Genomic DNA, 20369 nt, shown 5'->3' with positions numbered 1-20369 from the left:
TATACGTATTAAAATACATATATTACTATTCAAACTTTTTACTATTCATACGAGTCTAGAAGCTCGTGTAAAGACGCTTGATCTCAAAAGTCAAAAGTTTTGCCTAATCCTATCATGTTGTCGGGACAGCTGGTATCTTTCCAGAAAGCTCCAAGACAACTGTCTCTCCACTACCTCAAAAGTAACGGCTCTAATGCACCTGCGAATAAGATGTCAACAACACAAAAGCAGACCATCATTAAAGCCTCTGAAGACTGCCTATATAAACGGACGTCCTCAGCATTCAAGTATCATCAAGTTTTTAGAGTGCGATTGCCTTAAGCAAACTAGCAACAAAAATCTAAAAATAAGTTGTAATAAAAAATCTTTGTATCTTTATTCAATCTTCATTGTAAGTTCAATCTTGTAATTTTCAAAATTTAATTTCAAAGTTTTTCAACATCTTTCATTGATCTCATTTCTTTATCCGTTTTTATTTCCTCTACTACCCTGTTGGTACCTGGATTATGGGTATTTGTATGTATGACGATATGTTTTAAGTCGGTATGTAATTTATCTGTCAAATTTTTTGACTCTGTAAATACGTATATGTCAATATGTATGGGTATGTATGTAGAGATAAGTATACGTATTAAAATACATATATTACTATTCAAACTTTTTACTATTCATACGAGTCTAGAAGCTCGTGTAAAGACGCAGTCTCAAAAGTCAAAAGTTTTGCCTAATCCTATCATGTTGTCGGGACAGCTGGTATCTTTCCAGAAAGCTCCAAGACAACTGTCTCTCCACTACCTCAAAAGCAACGGCTCTAATGCACCTGCGAATAAGATGTCAACAACACAAAAGCAGACCAACATTAAAGCCTCTGAAGACTGCCTATATAAACGGACGTCCTCAGCATTCAAGTATCATCAAGTTTTTAGAATGCAGTATTGCCTTAAACAAACTAGCAACAAAAATCTAAAAATAAGTTGTAATAAAAAATCTTTGTATCTTTATTCAATCTTCATTGTAAGTTCAATCTTGTAATTCTCAAAATTTAATTTCAAAGTTTTTCAACATCTTTCATTGATCTCATTTCTTTATCCGTTTTTATTTCCTCTACTACCCCGTTGGTACAGGTTATGGGTATTTGTATGTATGACGATATGTTTTAAGTCGGTATGTAATTTATCTGTCAAATTTTTTGAGTCTGTAAATACGTATCAGTCTGTAAATACGTATATGTCAATATGTATGGGTATGTATGTAGAGATAAGTATACGTATTAAAATACATATATTACTATTCAAACTTTTTACTATTCATACGAGTCTAGAAGCTCGTGTAAAGACGCAGTCTCAAAAGTCAAAAGTTTTGCCTAATCCTATCATGTTGTCGGACAAATTTGGTATCTTTCCAGAAAGCTCCAAGACAACTGTCTCTCCACTACCTCAAAAGCAACGGCTCTAATGCACCTGCGAATAAGATGTCAACAACACAAAAGCAGACCATCATTAAAGCCTCTGAAGACTGCCTATATAAACTGACGTCCTCAGCATTCAAGTATCATCAAGTTTTTAGAATGCAGTATGATTTGATATAATCCAATCAATATCAATCAATATCAATATATATATATATATACTTAAAACAGAAAATCACAAATGATTTGGGTTTTATTTGACCCGTCAGTACGTCACAAACTCAATTAGATTTGTATTTGATGTACCATGTCCATATACATCTGGATGTATGATTTGATATAATCCAATCAATATCAATCAATATCAATATATATATATATATATACATAAAAGAGGAACTTTTGAAGCGATTTTATTGGCTATTACTTTCAAGCGATTTCATTGGCGGTTGCTTTTGTTCACAATTGTATATTAAGTGTTTCACTTATCATAGACTACACTACTATGAAAATATAGATATATTAAAGTGATAATTAAATCAGATACGATAAAAATATAAAAGATAAAGATTGATTATTTTGATTAAATTATTTTACAAAAGCATAAATTATAAAATTTAAGTTATTACCCTACAATTTGGTTCCTTAGAACAATGAGTTCACGATGGTTGGGGGTTGCTTTGTACTTTTAATTTTGTTGTGCCTAAGTCAGCAAATTTAATGGATACTAATTAGATTGGAGAAAAAAAATGACCAGATCCGAATGACCCTACTTGAATAAATCGACCCATATTTGACCCGACACCCAAACCAAGGACCCTAGCTTGACCTGATCAAGACATAACCCGCGATCCCTAAATGTCTTGAAAATAGTTACCCGAAAATGATACAAACTCGACCCGATGTGAACCAAATTCTCGCAAACCCGAAAATGCCTAATCCGAGCTGAACCGATCACCAAACCTGGCCAAATTGACCTGTTTGTCGGGACTTACTAATTACCAAATAGCTTCCGTGGCAATCGGATTCCAAGTTTCAATCGTGTTTTTTATAAGTCTTGGTCATAATGTAATTATTATGTAGTAATTTTCTATAACTTTACTTAACTATAATAATTTTGATAAATATAAAATGAATAAATGATATACTAATATGCTTTTCGTAAATATAAACTATCACAAATTCTTGTTTGTGACGGACACTATCCGTCACAAACAAGAGACGGGTACCATTTTACCTCATAAAGTACCCACTTTTTCTCTCTCTGCAACACTATTCATGTGGTCCCCTTTCTCCACTAACTCATTTTGTTACCATTTTATCTCACAAAATATCCGCCACAAATGGTAACCCGTCACAAGGGAGACTAATTAATAAACTATACTAGATATACTTCTAATTCAAGAGTTGTACTATCGTGAGTCTAGATTACAAGCACTTAATTAATACAAAAATTCTACCGTCCTGCCGCAGGACCGTACTCCTCACACACAAACACAATCCACCCAATTGTACTCTAATTAATATTTCACGTCGTCTAATAGTTTTGGTTATAATAGACATCTATCTATGTATAAATATTGCGGAGTATTAAATTCTTATGTAAACTCTACTAACTTCTTCATCTATACCTACTTCTTAAACCATGTTATTCCAATGTGAGAACGCATGTTAATTCAAGTAAGCTTCATTATAGACCAGTTCATCAATCATCATATATACATGGTTTTTTTTTTTATATATATACTCCCTACGTCCCGGTCATTTGTTGTCCTTTGATTTTACACAAAGATCAAGGAAAGAGGAGAGAGCCAATTACTAAATGACAAGTGGAATAAATTGAGTATAAATGATCAAATTACTCATCAAGTTCCTTCTTAAAATAGAAAGGACAACAATTGACTGAGATACCCTAAAATGAAAAAGGACAACAAATGACCGGGACAGAGGGAGTATATATTATCAAACACGACTACAGAAGAGTATTTTGGAAAAAGAAATGACCAAAAGATAATAACAGTTCCAAATTCCAATGTCCCAAAGCATTATATATATGCTCCACAAACGTCATGAAAAATACAGATTATTTACTATCTACATAAGACATGACCTGGACAACCCCAGACATGAAATATATCCGTGCATAATTGAAGAAAAAGAAGAACGTTTATCACAAATTGACAATTAACTACGGTAAGAATTTGATCAACAATAGAATAGATTTTATAATTTTAATTTGAACGTAAGAGAATTCTAGCCGCGCAACTACCCAATATTTATTTGAGTAGGATACAAGGTCTAATTGTATATGTAAACACCTTTGTATAATGACCATGATAGATTTCCCTTTCCTCAATATTGGTTTGTTATTATATTGTTACTATATATTTAAGCAAAAAGCATTTCTCTAATATTTAAACAATGTCTATTTTACAAGAATATAATGCCATTACAATTTTGATTTGAATTATATGTGTAAGAAATCTGCACCGATTACGATCCTAGGTGTCGGCCGCCAAACATTTTGCAAAATGCAAAACGGTCTACCCAAATTGGAAAGTAACAGTTCTCACACAGATTGACCAAAATATAGGTATATATTCATTATAATTAAATTGCTTTTAAAGCAACAATCTCGATCAAGATAAATATTCAGAAATTATTTCTTGATATTACCCGGCCAACGGCCGGGCATGAAATCTAGTTGGATTCTTAATGCATGATCGTTTAACGATTTTCTTCTTTATTTTCCGTTGACATCATTAAATTTTACAAAGAAGCGATCCAAATCGACTCTTTTCGTGATCATCATTCGTCATTATACATCAAGTCCAAAGAGGGATTCAACCTTATTCACATGTCAACAACAATAGCATTCGTACTAACAACAAACACTTGAAAATTGTGACGACAATTGTATCAAATAGTCAATAATGAAAATTTCGTGAAAAGCGGCTAAACAATAGCATTCGTACTAACAAAAAACCAGAATATCATATCAAACAGAGTTAATATTGCAATTGTATTTGTCGTAATATCGCATATTATATTCTGTAAATATTCGTTTTAGGATATACTCCGTATTCCATATTATATATATCTTATAATTATTCTGTTAGGTTTCCTAAAGTCCGCTCGTGTATATATATAATTATTCTGTTAGGTTTCCTAACGAATATTTACATATATTCTATTTGAATACTTGGTGGCGGCCTTAATCGTATATAATTAAAGTTCTCGAGTAATTGTTACTTTGCGAGTCTTCGACAGTCTTGATCAAATTAACAACCGTCTTAATTAGTTTAAGAGATCTTGCGAGATTTAACGTTCAATTAAGATTACTTGCATAGTCGATTGTTCCATGGAGATGAATTTAGAGCAAAAGATTAAAGGCGGAGATAAAGGACGGAATTCCAATACGAGTGATGCAACAAATGCAGACGTTCCTGAAGAAATTCAGATTGATATCCTGTCAAGGCTGCCACCGGCCAAGTCATTGTCGAGATTCAAGTGTGTTTCGAAACACTGGAATGATACATTAACCATTCAGGCTTTCTTGCTTCGACACTCTCGTTCTTATGATAAACATCCAAAACTTGGGTTTGCGGTATGCAACAAAGTTTGGGCAAATGACTCAATTATCTCGTTTGAGCTCAACGATGACAACACCCCCAAAATAACTGCCTCTCAGATCATAGGGAAAGATGCATATTTCACTGATTATCCTATTAGTAATTATTATTATTATCGCATGTCGAATATATGCAACGACCTAATTTGTTTCTTTAGGCCATTTTTAACGTGTGTCAGTCTTATAAACATAAAAACCCGGGATTTTATCCAGCTTCCTGAAATAACTATGAAGTCTGAGCATATATCTTGGAGTGCATTAGGGTTTGATCCTGTACGTAAGGTATTCAAAATTCTAAGTATTATTAAGGAAAGCACAAGCAAAGTGTGTGTTACAACCACGGCCGCGATATTGACTGTTGGATCGAAATATTGGAAGCCAATAGAGGATGAAAGTTTACCTAGTTCAATGACCGAGGAATTTCATTGCTATAGGACCGATACCCTTTGTCTTAATGGAGTCATCTATTGGGTCGCTAAATATACAACCGATTATTTAATTTCGCTAACCGTTGTTGCTTTTGATTTGAATCGTGAGGCGTTCAAAGGTAACGAGCTCGCTGTCACGAGATACTCGAGAAATATGAGACTCGGATACTATTTGACATCTTTGAAAGAGTGCCCAACTCTGTTCATTTGGAAGATTAATAAAGGTGATGGGATTGAGGAGGTAGAACAATGGACATTATTTGATCATAAAAATCCGAATGCGGCTTGGAAAAAGAGGAATTTTACTGTTCCTAATTTTCCCATAAAGGTGCCTTGCGGCTCTCAGTGTATACCTACTGCAGGTGGTAGCACCGTGCTACAATGTTCAAAAAAGATTAATTCCGAGTGTTCTTGGTATTTATCGTATGATCTTGAGAATTTTGCCATAGAGTAACTAACATGTTATAGTTTTCATTTGGTTATGTGAATGATAGGCTTCGAGATTTTAGTGCGTAGCAATATTGTATTCTTGATTACAGTTCCATGATTGAATTTACCTTATCAAAAGAAACTGTTTGCAAACATTATACCAACGTCTATATTTCCCTTATTGTATTCTTGGTTTTGGTATACAAGGTATGATCTTGAGAAGTTCGCCTTAGAGTAATACTCCGTAAACACGGATTTGAAAAAAAATAGTTTTATGAATTTGTACTCAAACTTTGATCAGTTAAAGTTTTACGAATAAAAAAAGGGTATTTCGTGGAAAGTGTTAAACCTTAGGGGTACGAGGTAAATTTTGCTACTTAATTTCCAATATGCTAGTAGAAATAAGTTCATTTGTGGCCTTTTAGCCTCATAGCAACAAATACATTTTTGTCGTTTTAAATAAATGCACTTTGTCACCGGCAAATAGTTTATTTTTTATAAATACATTACTTATTGCGGTCTTGTAAATGGAGAAACGCCTCGAAAAGAAATAAAAGGCAATTTTTGGCATGAAAGGCCTCGAATAAAACGTCTTACGTGTTACATACGGAGTATATTATTACTAGTCCCGTCAAAACTGACCCGACTCGAATGACCCATCCCGAACCCCACTTGTACCCGACTCGAGGACATGAATATGACTCGAAACCCGAATTGACTTGACCATATTTAACCAGACGCAAATGTTTGTTGTGGCATTTTGACCTTTCCCCAAAACTAAATAACAACAACCCACCCGAAAACGACCTGAAACCGAAATGACTAGACCTAACTTGAATCCTTGCAAACCCGAACAACCCGTACCTGATTAACCTGAGCCGAATCCGATCCGATTGACCCGTTTTTCAGGTCTACTCATTACCTACACAAGGTATTGTTAAAAAAAGAAAAGAGTATGATTACTCGCCTATCACTTTCCCCGCCGATTCTATTAACTTCGCCCACCAGGCCTCACGACGACGTGCCAGCCCGAACAGTGAACACAACCTCGCAAGAAATTGACGGAATCGCCGGAACTCGAAGGAATTCTACTTACATACCTTATACCTATTACTTAGGTATGTAATTTACGGAGTATGATGATCAAATTTCAAATGATTTTTTTCAATAAATAACCTTTGTGGGTCATGCCTCCCTTAATAAGTTCTGAGTAATATTGTTCCTTTGCAATTGTTTCGCGGTGTTGATCAAAATAAAATTCGCCTTTATTTAGAGATCTTGCGAGTTTTAACGTTCAATCAAGGTTACTTGAATATTTGATAGTTTCAGGGAGATGAATGTCGAGCGAGAGGTTAAAGGCAGAGTTAAAAGGCAGAAGTGCAATACGAGGAATACATCAAATGCAGACATTCCTGAAGAAATTCAGATTGATATCTTGTCAAGGCTGCCACCGAAATCATTATCGAGATGCAAGTGTGTATCGAAACACTGGAAGGATACATTAACCATACAAGTGTTCTTGCTTAAACACTCTCGTTCATATGATAAACATCCAAAACTTGCTTTTGTGGAACACTCGACTTGTTGGAGAAAAGACTCGGTTATCTCATACGAGCTCAACGATGACAACACCCCCAAAATCACGATCACGAGTGTAGCAAAGAAGAAAACAACTACGTCTCGGGTCAGAGGACATGATGTATATTACACTGAATTTCTTATGGGTAATTCTTTTTACAAGTCCAATATATGCAACGATTTAATTTGTCTCTTTGATCCATTTTCAACGTGCGTCGGTCTTTTAAACCTAAAAACCCGGGATTTTATCCGTCTTCCTGCTATAACTACTGCTATAACTACCAAGCCTGTGGATCTATTCAGATTTTGGTATGCATTAGGGTTTGATCCTGTACATAAGGTATTCAAAATTCTGTGTAGTATTTACCAAAGTGGAAGCAAAGAGTGTACTACCAAGGCCGCGATACTGACTGTTGGATCGAAATATTGGAACCCAGTAGACTTAAAATCTTTACCTAGCTCGCTGATTGAGAACTCGCCTTTGCGGAGTATCAGCAATAGCGTTTGTCTTAATGGAGTGATTTATTGGGTCCATTGTCAAAATACAAACGGTAATTCTATTGTGTTAACTGTTGGTGCTTTTGATTTGAATCGTGAGGCGTTCAGAGATAACGAGCTTGTCACGACACCCATAAATCACAGGCGATACTATTTGACATTTTTGAAAGAGCGCCCAACTCTGTTAATTTGGAAAATGCAATATGATGCGACTGATGGGGTAGAACAATGGACATTATTTAACCATAAAAATCCGAATGCTTCTTGGAAGAAGAGGATTTTTACTAAAAAAATTCTCATAGTGGTACCTTACGGCGCTCAAGGGGCGACTATTGCAGGAGGTAGCACCCTGCTACAATATTCGAAATGGATTAATTCCGATTATTCTTGGTATTTATTGTATGATCTTGAGAAGTTCGCCATAGAGGAACATACTGAATTATAGTTTTCATATACTCGTATATCATTTTATGTTATTCCCATCTGCCTATGTGAATGTTAAGATTCGAGATTTTGATAGGTTCGCCTTCTTTTTCATGTGAGACGGTAATCTATCAATGCAATTTCTCAATCAAATTTTTATTATGGATTATTCAGACACCGTTGATTGTGTCGTTAACACAAGCGGAAGGTGTGTACATCCGATTTCCTACCTCACACTTGTAGAAGTCCATGAGATGCTGTGGTAATTTTGTTATTGTTTTTCAAGGCATTTATTTTTCCTAAAAGTTTTAAGAGCTTGTGAAATATAATGTCATATAGGAGTACATAAATACGAACTTTATGGACGGAGGTATTGTGGACAATAGGTCCCAGGTTCGATTCCTCCTCCTCTCTATTGTAATGCGACTAAGTGCGCGCTTCGTTGGAACAAAAAAAAAATACGAACTTTATTTTTAATGTTTTTTTTTATTAAAACCGTGTATTAAATTAGCTTTCACGTGATCTCTTGTCAATGAATCAAGTCAGCTTATTTCAGTTCAGTTCGGTTCAGCTCTATTCAGTTAGTTTAGTTCAATTTCATTCAGTTCAGTTCAACTCTTTTCTTCACAAATCAACTCTTATTTCAGTTCAGTTCATTTCATTTCAATTCAGCTCCATTAAATTCAATTCAGTTTAGACAGTTTCAGTCCAAAAGAACCGAGTTAGTTCTCAATTGATTTTAGGAAAGTGTTATTTTGCGGTCTATATAGGATATATTACAGAATTTTATCGGTTTCCAAATTGTGTTAGATAATTAAGGTAAGGGATATAATAATTCTAAGATATTATATGTTGTACAGAAGCATGGGCCACCCCGTGTTGGATGTTGGGCCTCTGCTGCGCCGGTGTCCACAAAATATAATAGTACTAGGGTTTCTTCATTGTAAAATAAGTCAAAAACCCTTTGTGGCTGCCTTAATTATAACGTTTTCACATACACACAATTACTTTGATCAAAATAAGTTTTGAATATTGTGTTCCTTTTCGTGTTCTGTTGCGATTTTGATCGAATATAAACCGTCTTAATAAAGTGGTCTTGTGGGTTGAATTCTAGTTACTACTTACTAGCATAGTTGATAGTTCCATGGAGTTGAATGTAGAGCACTGCAATATGGGTGCTGCATCTGATGCAGACGATATTCCTGAAGAAATTAAAATTGAAATCTTGACGAGGCTGCCATCCAAGTCATTGTCGAGATGCAAGTGTGTTTCGAAACACTGGGATGATACATTAACCATACAAGCATTCTTGGTTAGACATTCTCGTTCATATGATAAACACCCAAAACTTGCTTTTGTGGCACGCTCGAGTATTTGGGGACAAGACTATGTTATCTCATTCGAGCTTAACGATGACAACACCCCCAAAACGACGACTTTGCCTGTGGCAAAGCCAAAAACAACTGACTCTTTGATCAGAGGGAAGAAATTATCTTCGTCTGATTTTCCTATGAGTAATTATTTATACATGTCCAATATATGCAACGACCTAATTTGTCTCTTTAATCCAAATTCAACTTTTATCGGTCTTAAACATAAGAACCCGGGATTTTATCAAGCTTCCTGCAATAACTAAGAAGTATGTGAGATCTTTCAAATATTGGTATGCATTAGGGTTTGATCCTGGACACAAGGTATTCAAAGTTCTGGGTATGACTTATGGACGCATCACAAGCAAAGAGTGTACCAATGCCGTGATTTTGACTATTGGATCGAATTATTGGAACCCAATAGACTACAAATGTTTTCCTAGTTCACTGACCAAGAGCTTGGCTTGGCGGAGTACCACCAATAGCCATTGTCTTGACGGAGTGATTTATTGGGTCCATAAAAATACAATCGATGATGTTATTGTGCTGACCGTTTTTGCTTATGATCTGAATTGCGAGGCGTTCAGAGATTACGAGCTTGTCAAAACACCCATGCAGGACAGGACATTCAGATATTATTTGACATCTTTGAAAAAGCGTCCAACTCTTTTTATTTGGAAGATTAAAAATAGGGACACCGAAGAGGTAGAACAATGGACATTATTTAACCATAAAAATCCGAATGCAGCTTGGAAAATGAGGAATTTTACTAATCATAATTTTCCCATACCGGTACCTTATGGCTCTTCCTTTGATGATACACCTGTTGCAGGTGGTGGCATCCTCCTGTTACAATATTGGAAATCGATTAATTCCGAGTGTTCTGAGTATTTATCGTATGATCTCGAGAATTTTGCCGTAGAGTAATATGCTATACATGTTTTATATTTTTTCACTACAGTGTTGTAAATGCAATTTAAGATTTTATGTTGCATTTGTGCTTAAAATAGTGTTCACATATATTCGAGTAAAGTGGAGAATTTTCGCTGTGGAGTAATATATACTCCGATCATTCTTGTATTGTCGGATTGTCCCCATTTGACATTGATGGTCATTTTCGCAAGGTAAAATTTTTGATCATTTTAATTCCCTGAATGAAACATATGTCCCGGGTTTTATTAAGGTAAGGGATATAATTCTAAAAGGAAACATAGGAAATTAGGATACTGTACAAATAGCTAAATACCCTTTGTATGATTTCACATACTAAGTTTTAAAGTAGTGTTCCTTTTCGTGTTTAGTCGTAAATATTGCAACTTTTATCACAAGTAGTGTAACTTTTTGTCGTATAGTCTAAATTTATGTAACTTTTATATTTTAAGGGTCAAACTTTAGTCATAAATTTAGAAAAGAAAAAATTGATATGGTAGTAAGTTTAAAAAATTGGATTAAGTACTGTAAGTGTAATTGATAATTTACTCTTTATATTATTCATATTTGACTTTGATGGACTACAAGGTCAAACTGCATTGTTACAACAATGATTCGCCTTCTTAGATTGAATAAAAATGATTGCGTCTCTTATATTTGATGCAATTCTCGGTGCAATATTTATTTTGGTTTAGGGAAATTTGCTTTCTTATTAGTTTCATTACCTGTAGCTTTTTGATGATGAAGCTAATGCATTCAGTACACACTGTCCAAGAATTTGAGATATTATTTATAGGAATATATCAATCGAGTATGTAGGCAAGCGCGGCCGTGTATAATAATTGGGATATTTATGGATTGGAAAACATCGGTATGGAAAGCTGAAAATGCTTTAGGTAACGGCCGACTCACCTTAATACTTGTGTAGGTTCGCTTTATACAAGAATTTGTGATTGTCCATAATATTTACTTCTCTATTAATTTTCGGAGAGTATTGTTTTGCGGTATATATAGGATCATAACAGAATTATCGGTTTCTGAATTGTGTTAGAATAATTAACGAAAGAAGCAGAATTCTAAAAGAACTAGGACAGGGAAATAGGATACAAATAGCCAAATACCCTTTGTGGCTTTCTTAATTATAAATTTCGAGTTCTGTTTCTTTTAATGTTCTGTTGCGGTTTTGATTGAACAAAAACCTTGAAGCTTGCAGAAATGCAGGAGTTGAGAGGTCCCAGGTTCGACTACCAGCTGGGGCGATGATCACTTTGCCACTGCAGCCCCCGAAGGGGGTGGCTTACATGGTCCATGTGGTGGTGCGGGAATGCATGGGCCCGGGGGGACTCAACCCCCTCGTCATCAAAAAAAAAAAAAAAAAAAAAACCGTGTTAATTAGTTAAGTGATCTTGTGAGTTGAATTCTGGTTACTAGCAAAGTTGATAGTTCCATGGAGTTGATTGTAGAGCAAAAGATTGAAAGTGGAGATAAAAGACGGGAGTACGATACGAGTGATGTTTTAAATGCAGACATTCCTGAAGAAATTCATATTGAAATCCTGTCGAGGCTGCCTACCGAGTCATTGTCAAGATGCAAGTGTGTTTCGAAACACTGGAATGATACATTAACCATACAAGCATTCTTGGTTAAACACTCTCGTTCGTATGATAAACATTCAAAACTTGCTTTTGTGGCACGCTCGATCACTTGCGGGAACGAGTCGGTTTTGTCATTCGAGCTCAATGATGACAACACCCCGAAAACAACGATTATGACTGTGAACGGGAGTTGGATCAGACTGCAGGATGTACATTTGTCTTATTTTCTTACGTATGATCATTTTTGCATGTCCAATATATGCAACGACCTCATTTGTCTCTATATTCCATACTCAACGTGTGTCTGTCTTTTAAATATTACTTCATCCATTTCATTCAATTCCATACATTTACTTTATACACGTATATCAATACTCGTTTTCTTTTGTTCATATCTTTAGTTACATATTAGTAAAAATTATAAAAATTTGTTATTCACAATGTACTCGGTAAGACATTAAAACAAGATTACTCATGATTTGAAGTTGTATGAGAGCAAATGTATGGAATTGATTGAAATGGAGGAAGTAATACTCAGGATTTTATCTGTCTTCCTGCAATAACTATGAAGTCTGATATAAGTGCTTTCAGATCTTGGTACGCATTAGGGTTTGATCCAGTACTTAAGGTTTTCAAAGTTCTGAGTATTATTAACGAAAGCACAAGCAAAAATTGTACTAGAACCAAGGCCGCGATATTGACTGTTGGATCGAAATATTGGAAGCCAATAGAGGATGAAAGTTTACCTGGTTCGGTGATCAAGAAATTGCCGTGGTGGACTAGCACCAATACCCTTTGTCACGACAGAGTGGTTTATTGGGTCCATGAAAATACATTAAATAATGTTATCGTGCTAACCGTTATTGCTTTTGATTTGAATCGTGAGGTGTCCAGACAATACGAGCTTGTCAGGACACCCGTGAGAGATAGGATATTCGAATATTATTTGACATCTTTGAAAGAGTGCCCGACTCTGTTTATTTGGAAGACAAAAAGTGATGTAGAACAATGGACATTATTTAACCATAAAAATCCGAATGCTGCTTGGAAAATGAGGAATTTAACTAATCATAATTTTCCTATAATGGTACCTTACCCTTATCATGGGATAACTAGTGCAGGAGGTAGCATCCTGCTACTACAATGTCATGGATCGACTAATTCCGGATGTTCTTTGTATTTAATAGCCGCTCCATTGGACCGTTGCAATATAATCAATTGATCTTCAATTGATCTTGTTTCCTTCCTTGTGTAAATATAGCTGTTAGACAATTGTTTCCGTAAATAAGCTATATTAGTTGCTGTATAAATAGCTAAACCCATTCTTTTGTAAACACAGAATAACATTAATACAATTCTTATTACGATACTTTGGTTTTCTAATATGGTATCAGGTTCACAGGTTAATTAACCTAATTTTCGATCCACAAAAAAACGCCTCCAAGTTCAGCCGTGTTCATCATCCTCAATGACGAACACAGACAACACAATTGTCGAAACCAAATCCCATTCCTCATACTCGATAGTTCCGGTCGAAAATCCGGGCATCAAAATTACCCATGTCGAATTCAATGGTAAAAACTACGATGATTGGTCCCGTTGTTTCCGTCTTGCTCTTCTTGCAAAAGGGAAACTCGACTACATAGATGGCACGATTTCCAAACCCGATGATACCGACCCCGACTTCAAGGCGTGGCGTTCAGCGAATGCTCTCGTCTCGGCGTGGATATTCAATACGATCGATTCAGATCTCCGCACTTCCATTACTCTGCAAGACGACGCGACACTCCTTTGGACCGACATCAAACAACGCTTTACAGTGGTAAACGATGCTTATATCTTTCAATTAGAAAATGATATTAATGCTTGTAAACAGGGCCCGACGGAATCAGTGATGCATTACTACAGCCGTATCAAGAAACTTTGGGACGATCTTATTGCAAATGACGGGTTCCCTCTCTGTTCATGCTCTCCCTGCTCTTGTAATCTGATTACTCTTATGGGTCGTCATCGAGACAAGAAACGGGTACGTTCTTTTCTTATGGGCCTTGATTCTCGATTTGCTACTCTTCGTTCTCACATTCTTGCGACCGAACCCCTGCCCAATTTAAATCAAATATATAGTCGCCTCCTTCAAGAGGAAGGGATGCGTCAGACTTTGACCCCGATTGCCACTGAAACAAAATCCGATCCCATGATTTTTGCCGCTCGCGCACAATATAACTCGAACTCATCCAGTAGCCATCAGAAACCTCAACCGTATACTCCCTCTCCCTCAAAATGTCTCGCGTGTAAACGACCCGGCCACCATTGGACGAAATGCTTTCGGGTTACAGGGGAGTTTCCGGATTGGTGGGGGACTAGGCCACGGGATAGGATATTTATGGGGCCGGATCCTAATGACCCGACCCAGATGATTGTCGTTCGTGAAGAGAAAGACGAGCGTGGGAGGCAGAAACGACAACACCAGTCCTCTGCCCCGTCGTCTGCTGCTGCGAATATGAGTAAGGTCCATGCTCAACCATCGACCTCCAATAGTCTTGACGGTGTTGATTTGAATAGCCTCTCCGCTACTGACCGCGCTGAACTCGCCCTTCTATGGCAAACTCACAAAAACAGTAGCTCGGACCGTCTCAATGGTACGTTTTCTGATTCTATTTGGATTATCGACACGGGTGCTTCGCACCACATGTCGGGTTGTTTGTCTAATTTTTCTAATATTCGTACTATCGCTCCGTTATCTGTTGGTCTCCCGAATGGAGCTCGTACCACTGTGACAAAGTGTGGTGATATATTATTGTCTCCTCGCCTCATATTACGTGATGCATTATATGGACCGGACTTACAATGCCATCTTATTTCCGTTTCATGCTTACTTCTCGACAATTCATTAACTATACAATTTTCCCATAATTTGTGCTTAATTCAGGACCATTCCTCGAAGATAGTGATTGGTGCGGGTGAGCAACGCGAGGGACTATATTTTTTAAAAGATGTTCGGCAATTCGAGGCTAAAGCTTTCACGGTGGGTTCGATCGATAATAATGAGCTTTGGCACCGAAGGTTGGGGCATCCTTCTACCGACATTAATCGTTTTATTTCTTTTCTGCATAATAAAAATACTCATAACAATTCTGTTTTTCATAGTAAGTCCTGTGACATTTGTCTCCGGGCTAAGCAAACTCGTTCTCCGTTTCCCGTAAGCACAAGTAATGCTACTGCTATTTTTGACCTTATTCACTGCGATCTTTGGGGTCACTACTCCGAAAATGGCTCTTGTGGATCCCGTTATTTTTTAACCATTGTTGACGATTATTCTCGATCCACTTGGGTTTATCTTCTTCGCCATAAAAGTGAAGCCCGACAAAAGCTTTTAAATTTTTTCGCCATGGTAGAACGACAATTTAGCAAGAAAATTAAAAGTTTACGTTCCGACAATGGCACGAAATTTACTTGTTTAAATCCTTTTTTCAATGAAAATGGTATTATCTTTCAAACCTCAAATGTTGACACTCCTCAACAAAATGGACGGGTTGAAAGAAAACACCGTCACATTTTAAATGTAGCACGAGCTCTTCTTTTTCAAGCTTTTTTACCCATTTTATTTTGGGGCGAATGCGTTTTATCAGCTGTCTATCTGATAAATCGCACTCCCTCTAAATTATTAAATGGCAAAAGTCCTTATGAGTTTTTATTTAATAAGCCTCCCCCGATGGAGCACATCCGAATCTTTGGCTGCCTCGCATACGCGAAAACGATAAATCGATCCAATGACAAATTTGCTCCTAAAAGTCGAAAATGTATTTTTATTGGGTACCCATACGGTAAAAAGGGATGGCGTCTCTATGACCTTGACACGGGTTCGTATTTCGAGTCTCGCGATGTTGTTTTTATTGAGGAAACTTTCCCATACCAAACTCTCAATATACACGACACTGATGTTCATTCTCTCCTTTCCGACTCAAACAACGAACCACAACCAGACCTACATCAAATTCTTGTTCCAAACAAAACACTAATATCCCCGACCAACGAAACACGGAACACTCAATCCCAACCCGTGACAACCACCGACCCGAGCCCTACATCCTCTTCTCACACAACCTCGCCTGACACGAACATCGAACCCGAAGTCACCGAGCATACTGTACCCGAACCCGACACCCCTGCTCCACCCGAACCCACTGCGCTTGGCCGAGGACATCGACAAAAGATCCCGAACTCAAATCTCAAAGATTTTGTTCTACAAACAACTCGTCCCTCGCCACAAGCTCACCACGCAAAATCAAAATCTTCAGGTACTCGTTTTCCGATTACAAATTACGTTAGCAATAACGTTTTTTCTACTAACCACAATGTTTATTTGACGGCCGTGACCACCAATCACGAGCCCAAAACTTTCAATGAAGCAATGCAGGACCCGAAGTGGCAAGCAGCCATGAAATCCGAAGTTGACGCGCTCGAAAAGAACAAAACATGGACTCTCGAAGCCTTGCCTCCGAATAAGAAAGCAATCGGCTCAAAATGGGTATACAAAATAAAATACAATGCCGATGGTACAATTGAGAGATACAAAGCCCGTCTTGTAGTCATGGGCAATAGACAAGTTGAAGGAATTGATTACACGGAAACTTTCGCTCCTACAATAAAAGTGGTAACGGTCCGCACCATATTAGCCATTGTTGCGGCCAAGCAATGGGAGACCCATCAAATGGACGTCCACAATGCGTTTCTCCACGGTGATCTCCAAGAGGAAGTATTCATGAAACCGCCACCCGGGTTTCTTTCTAGCTCGGATGGCCGTGTATGTCGTCTCCGTAAGTCCTTGTATGGACTTAAACAGGCCCCTCGATGTTGGTACGACAAACTTGCTTCCGCTCTCACAAAGTTCGGTTTTACTCAATGTCCTTATGATCATTCCTTATTCTCAATTCCAACACCCGGAAAAGAAATTCACGTGCTAGTATACGTGGACGACCTTGTTATATGCGGCAAGGACTCCGCTACGATCAAACGGTTCAAAGATTACCTAAGCAATTGCTTTCACATGAAAGACCTTGGCTCGCTCAAATACTTCCTCGGTCTTGAAATAGCACGGAGCAAAACCGGGATATTCGTCTCACAACGCAAATATGCTCTCGATATCCTCAAAGAAACTGGGCTTCTCGGATCAAAGCCCCAGTCCGTCCCTATGGACCCGAATCATCAATTAGCATTGTCCACCGCACCGCCACTTAAGGATCCCCAGGCCTATCGACGCCTTGTTGGCCGCTTGGTCTACCTCACGATAACACGGCCAGACCTTGTATACTCCGTCCATATCTTGGCTCAATTTATGCACAATCCTACTACGGAACATTGGGAAGCCGCCTTACGGGTTGCTCGCTACATTAAAAACGCGCCAGGACAGGGACTTCTCCTTCGATCTGACAGCAACTTGTCACTTACAGCATACTGTGACGCGAATTATAACGCTTGCCCGACAACGCGCCGCTCCGTCTCATCTTACTTAGTCTTTCTTGGTGCATCTCCCATATCATGGAAGACAAAGAAACAACATACTGTCTCGCTTTCCTCAACCGAATCGGAATACCGTGCCATGGCACACACCACATGTGAACTCAAATGGCTTAAAGGACTTCTTGTCTTTCTCGGGCTCCCTCACGCTTATCCGATCAAACTGTGGTGTGACAACGAATCTGCTCTTCATATAACTCGCAACCCGGTGTTCCATGAACGTACCAAGCACATTGAAATCGATTGCCATTTTGTACGTGACGAATACCTCAAAGGGACGATCTTGCCACTCCATATCGACACCAAGAACCAGCTAGCCGATATATTCACAAAAGCCTTGGCTTCCCCACAATTCTCTCATCTGCTATCCAAGTTGGGCGTTTCGAACCTCCACGCACCAACTTGAGGGGGGGTAATAGCCGCTCCATTGGACCGTTGCAATATAATCAATTGATCTTCAATTGATCTTGTTTCCTTCCTTGTGTAAATATAGCTGTTAGACAATTGTTTCCGTAAATAAGCTATATTAGTTGCTGTATAAATAGCTAAACCCATTCTTTTGTAAACACAGAATAACATTAATACAATTCTTATTACGATACTTTGGTTTTCTAATAGTATTCGTCCTGCGATCTTGAGAATTTCGCTTTAAAGTAACATGCTATAGTTTTCATGTAGTGTATCATTTTGCGGTTTCTTGATTTTTTCGAGTTTTTCATACATGATACATGAGACAGTTAAATTATCAGTAACGCTGGCGACTTTCGAGATTTTAGTTTTATAAACTTTGTTAATTACAGTAGTGATTTATTTTCTTAGATTGTAAATTGTAATGGTCAGAATTCTTGGATCAGCCTTCTATAGATAACAGAAAACAGTCAGATTATATTGTCGGAATGTCCCCATTTGATGTTGATGGTCAACACTCAACAAGGTAAACATTCATACTCAATTGCTACCACACCCTTTGCTTCGATCACTAATACTCAGAATCTTGATTACCTTATTTACAGGATCAAACCCCAATGCATACCAAATACCAATTATCTAACTCAATCCTAGTCATCTTTCCGGTGTCATGTTAATTTTTCCCGGTGAGAAAATGGCCTGAAAATCTATAGTTGGGCTTAATTGCACATTATGTATAACTTATGGGGTTAATTTGCACCTGTCGAAAGTTGTGGGCTAATTTGCACGTAATGTCAAACGTATGGGGCTTATTTGCCACTTCCCTGATTTGATTTGTCACGTCGGGTTTTCTACAAATTTGAATGTATGATGTTTATTTGATAATAATTGTCCAATTTTAGGAAAGTGTTGTTTAGCGTTATATAGGATATAATAACAAAACTATATTTCCGATAATTCCGAATTGTGTTAGAATAATTAAGGTAAGTAGTTAGAATCCTCAAAGGACTAGGAAAGGGAATTAGGATACTGTTGTAATACGGTCTCCTTGCCAATACCTAGTACAAATACCCTTTTTGGCTGCCTTAATTTGAGTATTGTCGCTTTTCGTATCCTTTCGCGGTCATGATGGAAATAGCAACCGTCTTAGTTAAATTATCTTGCGAGTTTTACAACCGTCTTAGTCGAGTGATCTTGCGAGGTTTAACGTTTAATGTGAGCGATGTATCATCTTCAGACTTAACCATACAAGCATTCTTGCTTAAACACTCTCGTTCATATGATAAACATTCAGAACTTGCCTTTATGGCACTAGCACTGGAAAACAATACGGTTTTGAGATGGAACAAAATTATCTCATTCGACCTGACTGATAATAGTTTCATAGGCGGCGAGAGAGAGGAGGTAATAATAGGGTATCAGGATCAATATTTCAGTCATCGTCTCACGGCCGGGGATTATTGTTACAACTCTAATATATGCAATGACCTCGTTTGTCTTTTTAATAACTCTTCAAAGAGTATCGGTCTTTTAAACGTAAGAACTCAGGATTATATCCGGCTTCCAGCAATGACTATGGAGTATGCGGATCCATTAATGAGATTTTGGTATGCATTAGGGTTTGATCCTGTAAATAAGGTATTCAAGGTTCTGAGTATTAATGATCGAAGCAAAGGGTGTGGTACCAAGGCCGCGATATTTACTCTTGGATTGAAAAATTGGAAACCAATTGAGTATGAATGTTTACCTTGTTCAGTGACCGAGTACTCGATTTATTGGAGTAGCAACAATAGCTTTTGTGTTGATGGAGTGATTTATTGGGTCAATGAAACTAAAATTGATCAAAATGCTATTATGTTAACCGTTGTTGCTTTTGATCTGAATCACGAGACGTTTAGAGATTATGAGCTGTTTGCCGAGGATGTTGGGACATTCAAGTACTATTTGACATCCTTGAAAGGGTGCCCGACTCTGTTCGTTTGGAAGGAAGGAAGTAATGAGATACAACAGTTTACATTGTTTAACCATAAAAATCCGAATGTTAATTGGAATTGGAGGCGTTTTATTGCACATGGTTTTCCAAAAAACTTGAATTACGGCAGTCGTTGGAATTGTGTTGCAGGAGGTAGCATCCTGCTACGTCAGGTACGGCGT

General features: G+C 37.5%; 3 protein-coding genes across 3 annotated transcripts; all 3 read left to right on the top strand.

Moving 5' to 3' along the window:
* The first annotated feature begins 4769 nt into the window (after positions 1-4769).
* Positions 4770-5921, top strand: LOC141594548 (putative F-box protein At1g32420). The gene has a single exon (XM_074414559.1). It carries the CDS (start codon positions 4770-4772, stop codon positions 5919-5921), a length of 1152 nt encoding a protein of 383 aa, XP_074270660.1.
* A 1308-nt stretch (positions 5922-7229) lies between these two features.
* On the top strand, positions 7230-8417 carry LOC141594547 (putative F-box protein At3g52320). Its single transcript, XM_074414558.1, has one exon. The coding sequence runs from the start codon at positions 7230-7232 to the stop codon at positions 8415-8417; it is 1188 nt and encodes a 395-aa protein (XP_074270659.1).
* Positions 8418-9539: 1122 nt separating this feature from the next.
* Positions 9540-10692, top strand: LOC141594546 (putative F-box protein At5g15670). Its single transcript, XM_074414556.1, has 2 exons — positions 9540-9909; positions 10070-10692. The coding sequence occupies exons 1-2, from the start codon at positions 9540-9542 to the stop codon at positions 10690-10692; spliced, it is 993 nt and encodes a 330-aa protein (XP_074270657.1).
* Positions 10693-20369: the final 9677 nt, after the last annotated feature.

This window comes from Silene latifolia, chromosome 8 (assembly GCF_048544455.1).
Source record: "Silene latifolia isolate original U9 population chromosome 8, ASM4854445v1, whole genome shotgun sequence".
Taxonomy (NCBI): Eukaryota; Viridiplantae; Streptophyta; class Magnoliopsida; order Caryophyllales; family Caryophyllaceae; genus Silene; species Silene latifolia.
The sequence above is the reverse complement of the archived record's forward strand: the minus strand, read 5'-3'. Positions and strand labels throughout refer to the sequence as shown.

Excerpts from the sequence above, each read along its gene's own strand:
- LOC141594548 (XM_074414559.1), top strand. The coding sequence starts at position 4,770 with ATGGAGATGAATTTAGAGCAAAAGATTAAAGGCGGAGATAAAGGACGG.
- LOC141594547 (XM_074414558.1), top strand. The coding sequence starts at position 7,230 with ATGAATGTCGAGCGAGAGGTTAAAGGCAGAGTTAAAAGGCAGAAGTGC.
- LOC141594546 (XM_074414556.1), top strand. The coding sequence starts at position 9,540 with ATGGAGTTGAATGTAGAGCACTGCAATATGGGTGCTGCATCTGATGCA. Across the intron at positions 9,910-10,069 it reads TTCGTCTGATTTTCCTATGA|GGTTTGATCCTGGACACAAG; the intron begins GTAATTATTTAT and ends GGTATGCATTAG.